Genomic DNA, 16,301 nt, shown 5'->3' on the forward strand with positions numbered 1-16,301 from the left:
ACCTGCACTCCAAGGTCTCTTTGTTCAGCAACACTCCCTAGGACCTTACCATTAAGTGTATAAGTCCTGCTAAGATTTGCTTTCCCAAAATACAGCACCTCGCATTTATCTGAATTAAACTCCATCTGCCACTTCTCAGCCCATTGGCCCATCTGGTCCAGATCCTGCTGTAATCTGAGGTAACCCTCTTCGCTGTCCACTACATGCTGTCAAGTTCAATGTATTGGAGGGAGCATGAAACTTAAAAACAAACAGCCAATTGTTGTAACTACAGGAATTTAAAGCTGGGTCACAGGGAAACATTTGTGGTCATGGCTGTTACTATACAACATGCTAGCAGGGAAATAGGTTCAGATACTTGTGCCGGAGTGGGGATGTGTCGGGGTATGGAGGAGTGGTGGAAGAGATATGGTGAAGGGTAGAAGGATAACAGAATCACACTACAAAGAATCCATAACTGCCCTGACTCCAAGATGTTAGTCCCAGTAGAGCAGCATGGACACTACCTCAGTGTAGCAGCAGTTCAAAATTTAAAGAGATCTAGTTTGATCTGAGTTGATGAAAAACAGGTATCATAAAAAGTGGTTCTTCCTTTCCTTAAAATTACAGTATGATAGGACAACTATTTAAAATGCAGAGATCAAAATTTGAAGTAGAAATATTAAGAACAGTCAGCACATTCATTTATATCTCTGGAACCATGATAATATGAAGACTTCCCTTTTTTTCAATCTATACTTAACCCTATAGTTAACCCAATTATAGAGTTGTTAGGATTCTAACTCGACAGCCTACACACACTATACATATCTGTTTTGTTAGATTCAATTTCAATCTTTACTGCAAGTTACAAACAGGACACATAATCTAAGTAATATTCAGGACAAATCTTTTGTCGTCAACACCTCTGATAATCCACAAAATTACAACCTTATTTGAACCCTATTGTTAATGAGAATTGGAACCTGATAGATTAATTAGAGTGAATCAGATGACCTCTCATATCTGAAAGAAATAAAAACAGAAATTGTTGGAGAAGCTCAGGAGGTCTAGCAATTCTGAAGAAGGATCACTGGACTTGAAATGTTAACTCTGCTTTCTCTCTGACAGATGCTGCCAGACTTGCTGAGTTTCTCCAACAATTTCTGTTTTGTTTCAGATTAAACAAAAGGTGCAGAGAAAGATCAACTCTAATATATGACAGGTCCATTCATAAGTCTGATAACAGCAGAGAAGAAGCTTTTCTTGAATCTGTTGGTACATGTTTTCAAACTTTGTATTTTCTGCCCAATAGAAGAGGTAGGAAAAGCATATAACTGGAGGGGGAGGGTCTTTGATTATGCTGGCTGCTTTCAGTGGGAAGTAGAGATGGAATCAGTGGAAAGAAGACTGGTTTTGCATGATAGTCTGGGCTGTATGCATAACTCTTGGTAATTCTTGTAATTGGGAAAAGTAGTTGCCACACCAAGCTGTGATGCATCCAGATAGGATGCTTTCCATGGTGCATCTATAAAAATCGGTGAGAGTAATTGCAGACATGCCAAATTTCCTTAGCCTTCTGAGGAAAAGTAGAGGCATTGGTGTGCCTTCTTGACTGTCGTGTTGATGTGGATGGACCTGGATAGATCCTCCTAGGAACTTGAAGCTCTCGACCACCTCCACCTCAGTACCACTGATATAAACAAATGTAAAAGCATTTTAAAAGATATGAACATTGATAATGATAGTGGAGGAATACGACACTCCAAAACTACTCTAGTCCATGTGTCAAAATGGTTAGCCATGCTCAGCTAGCCATGCTTGCAAAGCTCAGAACATCACGTGCAACTTTTGATTGCTTCTTCCATTAATTGATGTCACACCACAAACCAATTAAAGATTATGAATTAGACTAACGATATGATTCATTCACACATGGGCCCTGTTCTTTACAGGTACAGTCTGTTCTGACAGTGCGATAGTTCCATTCCCATGCAATGCCACGATATAAGAAAATCATATAATACAAGCACTATTTAAACCAATGGGACCGAATCATGTTATAGTCAATACAAGTATAGAAAGTTTGCGTTCTACAAACAATGGTCTAAATTCTTCAACTGCCTTATAGCCAATTCACGTTGAAGAAATGCACATTATAGCAGAACTGACTACAAAATGACATCCACACAGCACACCTTTTTCATTGAGGAAAGATCTAATGAAACAACCAATCCTTACTGCAGATAACAACCTGATCAGAGTCAGAGTCAATTTGCACGGTTTGAATTTAACTGATTAACTCAGGCAGTTAACAGCCACCAATACTGTTGAGTAGTATTTCTACCAATATTGGAGACTAAGGCTGGAGGATTTTGATCAGCAATGTGAAGTTGTATTTATAAATTATGACAAAGATGCTGTTTACAGGCAAAACATTAATAGGCATGTTAGGGGAATGTTGCAGGAAATAAACAGAGGAAGAGAAAGGAGGGAGGGGAGAGAAACTATTTAAAGCAAATATTGATGTGCATTAAATAGCATCAAATGTTCTCACAAAATATGTTAATACACATGATAGACCAGGGTAAGACAGTAACGTAATGGCTGAGGACATCAGGAAAGCCTTTGACAAGGAACTTGTGAGCGACAACTCCATTTGAGAAGTCAGATGGGCTCTTGGATTACAAGCCTTAGCCAAAAGATGACATTTCTGACAGTGTAGCATACAGTCAGTATCTACCTGTAGTGTATGAAGACTCCAGTGCAGCACTACAGGACAACTGCTGACCTAGAGGGAACTGTGCTACCATTAAGTTATACTTGATACCTTAAACATTATTGATAATATAATGCTCATGTTTCTTAGAATCCCAACAGTGTGGAAACAGGCCATTCAGCCCAACTGGTCGACACAAACCCTCCAAAGACTATCCCAACCAGACCTGTCCCCCTACCCTATATTTCCTATGGCTAACTGGCTAACCCACCTAGCTTGCACATCACTGAACAGTATGGGCAATTTAGCATAGCCAATCAATCTAACCTGCACATCTTCAGACTGGGGGAGGAAACCGGAGCACCTGGAGATCCATGCAGACACCAGGGTGATGTGCAAACTCCACACACACAGTCACCCTAGGGTGGAATTGAACCCAAGTCCCTGGTGTTGTGAGGCAGCAGTGCTAACCATTGAGCCATTGTCCCATCCTTTTTCCTATTCCCTTATTCAATCTCCATACAAGGATACAATAATGAGCTTGCATACAAGTTTCGAGGAAATTTATTGGTGTTGCAATGATAAATTATTGAGTTTAGATTTCATGACAAAATTGTTTCATTCATTCAGATAAGACCATGTTCAATTAAATAGAAAAATCATAGAACCCTGAAGTTTCAGTAAAGGTAGCTACTTGGACAAATGGTAAATTAATGTTGAAACCAACTTATCTCTAAACTTGTTTTCTATGTTTCTTGGATAGAATGAATATGCCATTATATTTATTATGCAATGGAACTAGGACCAAAGAAACTCAGGCTATGGGATGCTAAGAAAGTGAATTCAATAAATCCGGCTACTTCGTCACAAAAGTCTTGCTGCTTAGTCAAAAATCATTTATAGCCTTCAGGGCAGATGCCTCACTTTACCCGTTCCCTAGTCTGGCTTACATATTCCATTTGAGTCATTAGTATCTGCTGCGGTAACTTAAAAGTGTATAAAAAATATAATTGAATGGTCCAGCCTAAGCTTCTCAAGACAAAGAATGAGAAATAGACTATTCTTTATGTGAAAAACAAACATAAAACAAATCTTGTGCCCATTGCTTGGTGATCTAAGGGTTGGATACTAGCATTTTGACCTTATTTTAAAAGCTATAAATTTATAAAAACAATGATCAGCAGGAACCATCACCCAAGGGAATCTTTCTTCTAATATCTCATGTTCAAACTGCATTTTCAGTAGTTTCAAGGCTGATTTGACCGAATAAACTGCACTGTAATATAAATGGAGCGTGCTCAACAGCAGTGGTGACCTGCAAACTGGCATAGGAGAAATGCTTCAGGAAGTGGTTCACTGCAAGAGGCCAAAAGGTTTAGTCCAATGGCTATATATAGCACACTAAGGCACACTATTTATTCCACAGGCCTACTCAGTGGATTTTATTAACTTCAAAATATATATAAACAATGAAGAAAAATAAACCAAAGCCAACAAATAATCTATTTGAAAGAAAAGGTTGATTTAGATTAGATTACGTTACAGTGTGGAAACAGGCTCTTCGGCCCAACAAGTCCACACCGACCCGCCGAAGCGCAACCCACCCATAACCCTACATTTACCCCTTGCCTAACACTACGGGCAATTTAGCATGGCCAATTCACCTTACCTGCACATCTTTGGACTGTGGGAGGAAACCGGAGCACCCGGAGGAAACCCACGCAGACACGGGGAGAACGTGCAAACTCCACACAGTCAGTCGCCTGAGGCGGGAATTGAACCCGGGTCTCTGGCGCTGTGAGGCAGCAGTGCTAACCACTGTGCCACCGATTTAAATTCTGGAGGAAGCAAACAGTGACTGACTACCTAACCACAGACAAGCTGCAGAAAAATTAGCAAACTTAGGCATTCACTAAAGTTGTAGCAAATACAAAAAGTCATATTAATTTGAAACTACTGTACAACATTCAGCCCACTCAAGGATACTTCAAGATCAAAGTTACCCTATAAAAGTTCAATTTAACTGTGTCAGCTAAGCCCACTGAGTCTTTTGATAAGATCAATGCCGTTTGAATGTTTCCCGTTGACTGATCACAATTGCACTCAAGTAAACAATTTACTAATTACATTGGAGCTACTTCAGTATTGCTTCCTCAGTTCCCACAAAAGTTCTTGTGTCCTTTCAGGGAGGAGAGCAACTCGTCCTTGGGGCACGGTTCAAAACCCATTCCTGTCACATGCAAACGTATCAAAAGGAGTCCCTACTTCACAGACAAATTGGGTTGGTAAATGTCAGTGGATTATTTGACTATGTCACTCTTCATTAGTGAACCACACCTGTTTTCATTCATTGTGCGCACACACCCCCACATTCTTAACACCAGCACACAATCCAATATCCCCCACACCTCACCCATTTCACTCGAGGCCACTGTATGAAAATCCTAGTTGATTTTTATCCTCTTTATCCAATGAATACAAATAACTAATGCAGCAATTTAACTTTTTAAGCAGCTATTCTGGCATAAACTGGGTAACAAGCTTTGCTTTGCATGATGTATGGTTTCTCAAAATGTTTCACAGTTTGGTGCTCTCTCAGGGTTCATACTTCAGAATGCATCAAAATTTCTTGATTCAGGCTACTTGAAATAATTTCAGAAGATCAAGCAGTATAAAACCTTACTACCAGTCCCAGCAGATCTGTTTTAGAGCCTTTGCCAGAAAATTACTTAGTAAACAAATCCTGATCAAATAAGCCATCCATTTCATATAAAACAAATGACATAATATGATAAAATACATTTCACCCATCAATTACCTTAATCTTATCAATATACTTGTCTTATGACATGTTGAGTGCGACATGGGACTGAATGGCAGGCTCTTACCTTGTAGTACTTGGCTCCAGTGTCATTCTGAAATAGTGTAAGGCACTTGCTGTCTAGCCTCCAGTAATGTCTTTTTCTCTGCAAGAAACAAAATCACAATAAATGAATTTTATATTTTAAGAAAATATTAGGACCATTAAAAAGCATGAGTCTAGTTTTGGTTGGCAAGCCTGTTCATATTGCTCTTTGACTTAAAAATCATGTCATCTAATATCAAAATGATTTGGAGATGCTGGTGTTGGACTGGGGTGTACATCACCTGATGAAGGAGCGTTGCTCCGAAAGCTAGTGTGCTTCCAATTAAACCTGTTGGACTATAACCTGGTGTTGTGTGATTTTTAACTTAATATCAAAATGCCATTTGTAATGATACATATTAATAGAAATAAATTTGCAAAATTTAATTCTTTAACTATCAACAAATTTTAAACACAAATTTAGATTGAAGACATTTGGATTACAAGGAAAAAATCATGATTATATCAACAATTAGTTTTGAAAATATTCCTTACATTCCCCTATAGATTTTCTATAACACTTTTGTGTGTCAAGGGGACATATTTAACATTAATATTTAATATCTATCTTTGTGCTGTCTTAACAAATCAATTTTCTCTATAAGCCTTTTGTGTTTATTAACCAACATACAGTTCTATAAATACATGTAAGACTTCGAGGATAATGCACTTAAACAGCATTCATAAAGAGTAAAAATTGTGTCAAGAGAGTGAAAATGCTCAACAATAATTTAGTGAGCGCTAACAGAGTTCACCAGAGGCCTTAATGAATGCTTATCCTAAATGGCACATTGTGAAAATGAAAACTGACATTATTATCAATAATAACATACAATGAACAAAAAGTTCACAACAGAAGATTTTTAAAAACTTTATCTGAACCAAAGTTGGAATAACATACATTGTTTTGAATGCAATATGCCACGACAATGTACTTGATTAATAGTCGATCTCACACAAACGTCAACCCACTATTTTTGGGCCAAGAATCTGAAATGTCCCATATATCTCATTTAAAAATCGACCCTAGTTCTTCACAGAAAATAGATCAACATTTCTGAGTCAGTGTGCCAGCCGTCCCACTCCGCTCCAGTTTCCAGTCCACTGGCTGTCCCACTCTGCTCTGGTTTCCAGTCCGTCGGCTGTCTCACTCTGCTCTGGTTTCCAGTCCGTCAGCTACCCTACTCTGCTCCAGTTTCGAGTCCTTGAAATGTCCCACTCTGCTCCCGTTTCCAGTCTGCTAGCCGTCCCATTCCGTTTCGGTTTCCAGTTCGCTGGCTGTCACTGTCCGGGCATCCAGTCCACCAGCTGTCCCACACCACTCCGGGTCTTCCAGAAGTATGGTAATTCATTGTGATTTTAAAAATTCATTGAGAGATCAATTCGGCTTCTGCTAATGATACGGTATGAATTTTGACAGGCATGAATTTCAGCTCCTCAAAAGTAGTATCCATGTCATAGTCAACCCCATAAATATAACCTTAAAAAGTAGTGAAAAAGTAGTCTGTTTCCATGTTGTACAACTCTATGATTCTATCGGAGAGAAGTTTTCAAATTCATGAAGAGTCTGGACAGAGTAGATGATGAAGACAAACATTTGCTACTTTTAAATGACTTGAAGACTGGATGGCACAGTTTAAAAGCATTTTTCAAAAGAAGCAAATGTGAGGGGAGAAAAATCTTTTTCACGCAGCAAGCTGATAAGTTCTAGAATGTACTGCCTGGAAGTGTGGTGGAGGCAGGTTCAGTTGAGGAATTCAAGCAGACAACAGTGATTATTTAATTAGAAACAATGTGCAGATTTATGCAGAAAAAGCAGAAGATTCACACTTTGTTAAAATACTCAAAGCTGGTGAGGACACAATGAGCTGAAAATGTGTTGCTGGAAAAGCGCAGCAGGTCAGGCAGCATCCAGGGAACAGGAGAATCGACGTCTCGGGCATAAGCCCTTCTCCTGTTCCCTGGATGCTGCCTGACCTGCTGTGCTTTTCCAGCAACACATTTTCAGCTCTGATCTCCAGCATCTGCAGACCTCACTTTCTCCTCAAGGACACAATGAGCCAAGAGGTCTCCTTCGGCACCATAACACTTTTTAAAAGAGAAAAGGGATCAAGACGAGCCATAATCAAGAATCACAGAATCCCTACAGTATAGAAGCAAACCATTTGGACCATTCTCAGATGTTTTTCTGTGATTTGATCATTCATCGCTTTTTTTCTTACTAAGCTGCACATACTTGCCATCATAGCGCTGTATTGATTAATTATAAATCAGAAAAAAAGGTAAAGCTCTGGATAATTATTTATTTGGGAGGTAGATTGAGATTTAAAAGTCAGTACCATTAAAGATAACTCAGTACTATTTGGAACAAGATGTGTGCTGAATCATCATGCAATGTATCAAAGCAGGCATTTGGTCAAAATTAATAATTAGATTGTTTTATATTGAAGTTTTGAAAATGTCTTCATTTTGTGATGTTCTCCAATAAGGCCAATAACTTTTAAAAAGATGAAATCCCTTATAACTGGTGGAAATAATCAAAAGAAGATTTCAGTTTTAAAACTTTTAATGTAGCAAATAAACTAAGATCAACTGAGATCAAACATTATCAATAGGCAACTAATAGATTCAGAATTGCATAGCACAGAAACAGACTCTTTGGTCCAACTAGTCCATTGAGATAAAGAAAACATATTTTCTCATTAATTATCTAACATAATCCTTTTGCTGTGCTACACACTACTGGTAGATATGTAGCTTTATAAGCCCCAATCCCAAGTTACTACCTTCCTAGCAGGCTCATTTCTCCTTGTCATGTCAAGTTTGAATCTTCCAGTGTCCTTTGAAGATTGCCCACACTGCCTGAGTAAATAGGCTTCAATAAGCAAGGGTCACTTTCGAAATTCCTTATTTCTTAAATCTCCAAAGGAGACTGTGTCTTCTTTTTGAACAGAGAACCAATTCTCACCAACTTCCTGTTTTGCGACAACACAAGTACAATGATTTCTCCCTCGGGTAAAGTCTGAAGGCTACTGCACAAGGAACATTACTTGAAGAGAAACCCTTCTATTCATTAATTCAAGGACTTTGAAGAACTTTTAAAAAAGGAAAGACATTAATGAGTTAAAGTGGACAAAAAAATCAGTACAATGTTGGAAAACATGAGGTTGCTCATTTTGGAAGGGAGAACAAAAGAAGAATATATTTAAATGGAGAAAAACTTCAGAAATCTGCAACACAAAGGGACTTGGGGTACTTATATACAAATCACAGGAAATTAGTGCACAGGTGCGGCACATAATCAGGAAGGCCAATGAATTGTTGGCTCTTGTTTCAAGGAGTTTGGCGTGGAGGGAAGTCTTGCTGCAACTGTGCAAGGTGTTGGTGAGACCATATCTGGAGCATTGTGAGCAGTTTTGCTGCCCTAAGGGAAAAATATTAATTCACTGGAGACAGATCAGAGAAGGTTCACTCGGATGATTCCTGGTGTGGAGGGATTGTATTATGAGCAAAGGTTAAACAAGTTGACATTCTACTAACTGAATTTAGAAAAATTAGAGGAGATCCCATTGAAAAATACATGCTTAAGGGACTTGACAGGGTAAATGCTGAGGATGTTTCCCATTATGGGACACTCCCTAACCAGAGGGCATTGTCTCAGAATTAAGGGGTGCCAATTTAAGACTGAAATGAGGAGGAAATTTGTATGTCAGAGGGTTCGGAATCTTTCGAACTCCTTACAACAGAGAACTGTAGGGGTAGAATCCTTGTGTATATTCAAAGCTGAGACAAATTGATTATTGATCAGTAGGACAGTCAAGGGTTCTGGGGAAAGAGCAGGAAAATGGGCGTGAGGAGCATCAGGAGAAAGTGAGGACTGCAGATGCTGGAGATCAAAGCTGAAAAATGTGTTGCTGGAAAAGCGCAGGTCAGCTGAAAAATGTGTTGCTGGAAAAGCGTGTGAAGAAGGGCTTATGCCCGAAACGTTGATTCTCCTGCTTCTTGGATGCTGCCTGACCTGCCGCGCTTTTCCAGCAACACATTTTTTAGCAGTGAGGAGCATCAGATCAGCCATGATCCTACTTAGTGGCAGGGCCCTACTCAGAAGGCTGAATGGCCTACTCTTGTTCCTTTTTCTTATAGTCTTGCAGGTAAAAAACACACTGCAAGCCAGAAGCTAACACATCACAACTAAACATAGGCTTTAGTGAGCATGCTATTATTGCTGTCCATTCCAAATTCACAATGATGGGAATGGAAAGGAAAATACTGCACATTTCATTCTCTTAATAGCTTTGTCTTGTCATAGTCATTGATTAGAAGACTTGCCAATGCTGCAACTCATAGCTTTTGTTCTTTCTTTCCCAAATCAAGGAATAAAAAACCAAATAAGGTAGCGACAGCCAAAAGTAAGTATAGCACTCAGAAACCAGACATCCTCAAGATGCAGAATAAAGCCAACTCGATCAACCACAACAAAATATCATTTTAAAAAATCTCAAAAGCCATTTTGAGAGCTGCTGGGTGTGAATTTTAATTCGGGGCCAGAAACTTTGCAGAAACTTAAGTAGCAGAGTGAAATATTTCTATTTTTATCAATCAACTTATCTCTGCCTTTCATTCACCCAGTTCTGAAGTTATCAAAAATAAGTCATGTAGTACAGAAAGTAACATGAGTAGAAATTACTGGTGAAAGCAAGGACAAATGTTTCATGCATTTATTGGGCACTCCTCTACTCCCTTTACCATAAATAAAAATAACTAACAAGACAATATCATAAAAATTTATTAAATGTTCATGGATGTAGACAGTGGTAATTCCGAGAGTATTATCAGAGCTGGGTTGCATGCTCTTTGTTAATTGCTTTCTGAATCATTCTTCAGAAAGAGATGATTGTTTCTTTCAAGAAAGATCAGAGCAATTTGTTTCGTGTTTATTGTGGATATTTGGGCATGAAAAATAAATCTCTTGACATTTAAGGCATATAGCTCACAAGTAACTACTGGTCAGGGTATTATACAGGCAAATACGGAGCAAAACTTCATCTACTGTGGCCCAGTTCCAATCAGGCCCTGGTAAGGCATGTTTTCCATTTCCTCCACCAGGAAGTTCTTTTTGTGGATGCTCCAAATTACAGGTGATTTTTATATCGAGTGTTAAGGACTGGATTCATATTGCAAAAATCTTCTAATGCTGAAATTATTAGAAATCTTTATCTCAATCCTGTGTGATACATTTAAACCAGTTCCAAAGGTGAGGGACTAATATTCTAATGTGCGAGATTACAATAATCTTCTTCCATGCTTTGGAGCACGCTTCCACAACTTGTGTTAGGGTTCATTTGCCAGCTGTATGTTAAGTTCATTTGCTACAAAAAGAAACATTCCTATCTCCGTTCTATGGTGTAAATATCCAACATTTTCTCAGTTCATAAACTACGACATGTTATACTGTTTAGACCAAGCTTAACACTTTTGTTCACAACAGTAAAAGTTATAAATTGCTTAAGTCTTTTTTTTTCAGTTAATTTACAGAGGAGGAATCGCTGGATGTCTTGAAACAATATTACAGAGGAGAAAGTGATGGATGTTTTGAAACTCATAAAAGTGGATAAATTCCCAGGACTTGATTAGGTGTACCCTCAAACTCTTTGGGAAGCTAGAGAAGTGATTGCTGGGCCCCTTGCTGGGATATTTGTATCATCAATAGTCACAGGCGAGGTGCCGGAAAACTCGAGGTTGACTAATGCGGTACCACTATTTAAGAAAGGCGTTAGGGACAAGCCAAGGAACTGTAGACTGGTGAGCCTGATGTCGGTGGTGGGCACTTTGTTGGAGGGAATCCTGAGGGATAGGATTTACAGGTATTTGGAAAGACAAGGACTGATTAGGGATAGTCAACATGGCTTTGTGCGTGGGAAATCATGTCTCACAAACTTGATTGACATTTTCTGAAGTAACAAAGAGGATTGATGAGGGCAGAGCGGTAGATGTGATCTATATGGACTTGGTAAGGCATTCGACAAGGTTCCCATGGGAGACTGGTTAGAAAGGTTAGATCTCATGGAATACAAGCAGAACTAGCCATTTGGATACAGTACGGCTTGAAGATATAGGAAGAGGATGGTGGTGGAGGGTTGCTTTTCAGACTGGAGGCCTGTGACCAATAGGGTGCACAAGGATCGGTGCTGGGTTCACTACTTTTCATAATTTATATAATTGATTTGGGTGTGAACAGAGGAGGTATAGTTACTAAGTTTGCAGATGACACCAAAATTGGAGGTATAGTTGAGAGCAAAGAAGGTTGCCTTACATTACAACAGGATCTTGATCAGATGGGCCAATGGGCTGAGGAGTGGCAGATGGAGTTTAATTTAGGTAAATGGGAGGTGTTGCATTTTGGGAAAGTAAATCTTAGCAGGACTTATACAATTAATGGTAAGGTCATAGGGTGTGTTACTGAACAAAGAGACCTTGAAGTGCAAGTTCATAGCTCCTTGAAAAGTAGAGTTGCAGGTAGATAGGATAGTGAAGAAGGTGTCTGGTATGCTTTCCTTTATCGGTCAGGGTATTGAGTACAGGAGTTGGGAGGTCATGTTGCGGCTGTACAGGACATTGGTTAGGTCACTTTTGGAATATTGCATGCAATTCTGGTCTCCTTCCTATCAGAAGGATGTTGTGAAACCTGAAAGGGTTCACAAAAGATTTTCAATGATGTCTCCAAGGTTGAAGGATTTGAGGTTTAGGGAGAGGTTGAATAGGCTGGGGCTGTTTTCCCTGAAGCGTTGGAGGCTGAGGGGTGACTTTATAGAGGTTTACAAAATCATGAAGGGCATGGATAGGTTAAACAGACAAAGTCTTTTCCCTGGGGTGCGGGAGTCCAGAACTAGATAGCATAGGTTTAGGGTGAGAGTGGAAAGATATCAAAGAGACCTAAGGGGCAACATTTTCACGCAGCGGGTGGTGCGTGTATGGAATAAGCTGCCAGAGGAAGTGATGGAGGCTGGTAAATTGCCACATTTAAAAGGCATCTGGATGGGTACATGAATAGGAAGGGTTTGGAGGGATGTGGGCCGGGTGAGAAGTGGGACTACATTAAGTTGGGATATCTGGTCGCCATTGACAAGTTGGATCGGAGGGTCTGTTTCCGTGCTGTACATCTCTATTACTTTGACTCTAACTGATCTCTACCAATGACCTAAGTTCTGTAGCTCAGCAAATTTCCACAGTTTCAAAAGAAATGTACTTACTAGATTGTCTTTGCTGGTGTAGTGGACCATCCAACCTTCTCTCACCATTGTGCTGCTCTTCCTCTTTGTGTGCTTGACAGACTGTACTACTCTCATGAGAGGAATATTGTTGCTTGTTGAAGGACTAGAACAAAATGTTCCAAGTTATTGAACAAGGAATGACTATACAGGATTGAGATGGTGAATTACGAATGCAAGGGTATTCATCTTGGTTTCCAAAACTGCATAGCACAAGATTTATTTTGACCCAATTCAGTTTTAAATGGAACAGTACATAAAGAAAACACTGATAAACAAGAGCAGCATCAGTCTGGTATCAACCATTCAACTCAAACAGGCAACAATCACTATTGTATTTGTATAAAATGTTTTATCATATATCCATAAATATATGTGGTGATCATGAACCTGCTTACGAACTAGCAAAGAGTCTGGTGTTTAACCAGTTAAAAAGAATTCAACTTGGATACATATATGCAGGTTAATTAAATTCAACTGTATCTGCAGAACTAAAGCATACAAGTATAATATCTAGAAGGCCTAAATGAAATTAAAGATTAAACTTCATTCATCCATGTTGTAAAGTTGTGGAAAGCTTCAGTAAAAAGCATTCAATGGCATTTTGATGAAATTCTTAAAAATAACTTAAAAATATCTGAACAAGAATGAGATTGACAACTAAAAGGGAAACATTGATAGAAATGATCGGACAACCTGAAGAGTGTGTTGAACATTGTGCTAGCGGACCCATTCCACCTGAAGAAAGCAACTTATCATGTGTTGAAATTTTGAACTGAAATAACTAATCTTTGCTTAAATACCTCAGGGAGGGCCACAGAAATATTTCCATGTTTGGGAGTTTTGTTTGCAATTCTGTAGCTTCCTTAGAAATTTAAATATTCAGCAGGGTTTGTGACAGGATGAATTGTAGGATTTGTTTGTGAAAGATGCAGGCCTGATGGGTTGAATTGCCACATCTTATTCCATACTTATAATCACCTTCTTCTATTTTCAAGAAATTCTCCCTAACCTACTGCCCTCACTTCCTCCCAGTAGATTTGGATTTTGCGTCATCAGTTCATTGTATAATATCAAACAGCAATCCTCAAATGTGCTTTAATACCACTGAGCTGGAAGCTTCTCAATAACCACAAAAAAATCTTTGTATGACTGCAACACATAATGAATGAATTGCTTTCAGTTACAGATATGTAACTGGGCGGCAAGGTGGCACAGTGGTTAGCACTGCTGCCTCACAGCACCGGAGACCCAGGTTCAATTCCCACCTCAGGCGACTGACTGTGTGGAGTTTGCACGTTCTCCCCGTGTCTGCGTGGGTTTCCTCCAGGTGCTCCGGTTTCCTCCCACAGTCCAAAGATGTGCAGGTTAGGTGAATTGGCCATGCTAAATTGCCCATAGTGTTAGGTAAGGGGTAAATGTAGGGGTATGGGTGGGTTGCGCTTCGGCGGGTCGGTGTGGACTTGTTGGGTCGAAGGGCCTGTTTCCACACTGTAATGTAATCTAATCTAATCTAATCTAAAATCTAATCTGTGTAAGTGAGAAAGAAAGATCTCAATAGAAGGAAAATAGTATCAAATTAATAAACATTCTGCAAGGATGGATGGTAAGTCAGTAGGAGGGTCTAATCTTGATCCAACCATCAAGTAGAAGGGTCTAATCTTGATCCAACCATTAAGTAAATACAGCATCTTAAGTATAAGAAGGTCCACTGTTTACGATAAAACAATTTTCTTCATTACTTTGATGGTTACTTGTAGCATAAAATAAAAGTATTACCTGATTGTTCTGACAGGTTCTTCATCTTTGTCACCATCCAGATCAGATGAGTCCATAAAGTACAATTTTTCTTCTGAGGTGGACGGCTCTTCAGTATCATCCAACATTCTACTCCCATCGTTGTTCATGTCACTGCTATCTACTTCCATGGGCATATCAGAGTCAGGTCCTGGGCTGGCTGGTTCTGCAAAGATTTATATTAAAATTGCTATGTACATTTTCAGTGTTCAATTTGGATATCTCTGTTAATAGTTCATCAAATGTACTGGATGCAGATAATGAAGGTGCTTAATTCAATTCCAAATCTGTGTTACATAATCTGACCTCACCAAAGAAGATGCTGTTACAGACAGAATTAACTTGAGCACCCACATAAGGAGGGCAAGATCAGCCAAGATTTTGTCATCCTGATTGCTATCCAGACAATCTTATAGCGATTACAGCACCAACACTTTAAGTGCTGTTTCTATCGCGTGATTCTTCTATTATGCAGGGTTGCATTGGAACACAACCATTGTGTTATAGAAGAACTGACTGTAGTCATAAAAACGGCCTAAGGTTGGCAGTTTTAGACCTGAATAGTTTCCAGTCTTGCCTCAAAATGCCCTGGAAGGGAAGTAATCACAAAAATTTGAGCAACAGGTAAAGCAGTTCACATTGCTGCTGTGTGGTAGCAACACAAGTGATATTTTGCACTAATGAATTGTTTGTTTCAAATCAAAGAGATATTTTACTATCACACAAATGAGTAAGGTGGCATATAAAAGTGCCAGTACATGCCAGGTGTGTAGGCTGCACATCCCAACAACTGGCAAAAGATGTTAAAAAGCACACCACATTGATTGTCTGCAATAGGCTTGTACCTATTGACTTGTACCTGCCTGTAAAGCATTGGAGCAGATGCAGGCCATTCAGTCGATCAAGTCTGCTCCACCATTCAATGAGATTGTGGCGGATCTAATAATCCTCAACTTCACTTTCCTGCTTTTCCCTTGATCCTTGATTTTCTTACTGTTTAAATATCTGTACCTCAGTCACAAGAGCCCTCTGTGGTGAGGAATTCCAAAGAATCACGACCCTCAGAGAAGAAATTCTCCTCACCTTCATCATAAATATGTCATCCCTCATTCTGCAATTCCACCCTCTAATGTAGAGGCTCCCACATGGAGAAATCAATCTTTCCGCATCTACGGTGTAAAGTTAAGTCCTTGCAAAACTCAATGCTTAATGTTAGATTGTGATTCAGTCATTAGATAGCACTTGCTGAACAATCCTGAGTGCTTCAAGAGTTACACTGACACCATTTTAAGATAGTTGTTTGGGCCCACAGGGTGGCTCATTTCCTCTTGTAAGAAACTTCACATATATATCTGCAGGAACATGCCCTTCTGCAGGAAAAATGAATATATCCAAGCATTGCATTTCTTTTGAATTAAATAAAATGACAGGGAACAATACATCCCCAGTGCTTTCTCCATGGCAGTCCCTTGACTAATCAGATTTAACTTGCCAACCAATCAACACCCTTCATTTAATATAAATTGTTGATGCTTTGAAATTTGACATTCTCGTCTCTACTCAGTGTAAGATGCAACACTATTCAACAATATTCGAGTTCTGTACTACCAAAGAACTAAAACAAAATAGAAGA

General features: G+C 39.2%; 1 protein-coding gene across 6 annotated transcripts in view; it reads right to left on the minus strand.

Annotated features, from left to right (window-relative positions):
* prkd3 (protein kinase D3) overlaps positions 1-16,301 on the minus strand; it is a 423,856-nt gene that overhangs the window by 93,123 nt on the left and 314,432 nt on the right. For all 6 annotated transcript variants that reach the window (XM_043695537.1, XM_043695540.1, XM_043695539.1 and 3 more), the window contains 3 exons: positions 14,651-14,834; positions 12,854-12,977; positions 5,587-5,664 (listed from right to left, as the gene is read on the minus strand). In XM_043695537.1, the coding sequence (XP_043551472.1) occupies positions 5,587-5,664; positions 12,854-12,977; positions 14,651-14,834 (386 nt within the window). The remainder of the gene's footprint in view (positions 1-5,586; positions 5,665-12,853; positions 12,978-14,650; positions 14,835-16,301) is intronic.

This window comes from Chiloscyllium plagiosum, chromosome 9 (genome assembly GCF_004010195.1).
Source record: "Chiloscyllium plagiosum isolate BGI_BamShark_2017 chromosome 9, ASM401019v2, whole genome shotgun sequence".
Taxonomy (NCBI): domain Eukaryota; kingdom Metazoa; phylum Chordata; class Chondrichthyes; order Orectolobiformes; family Hemiscylliidae; genus Chiloscyllium; species Chiloscyllium plagiosum.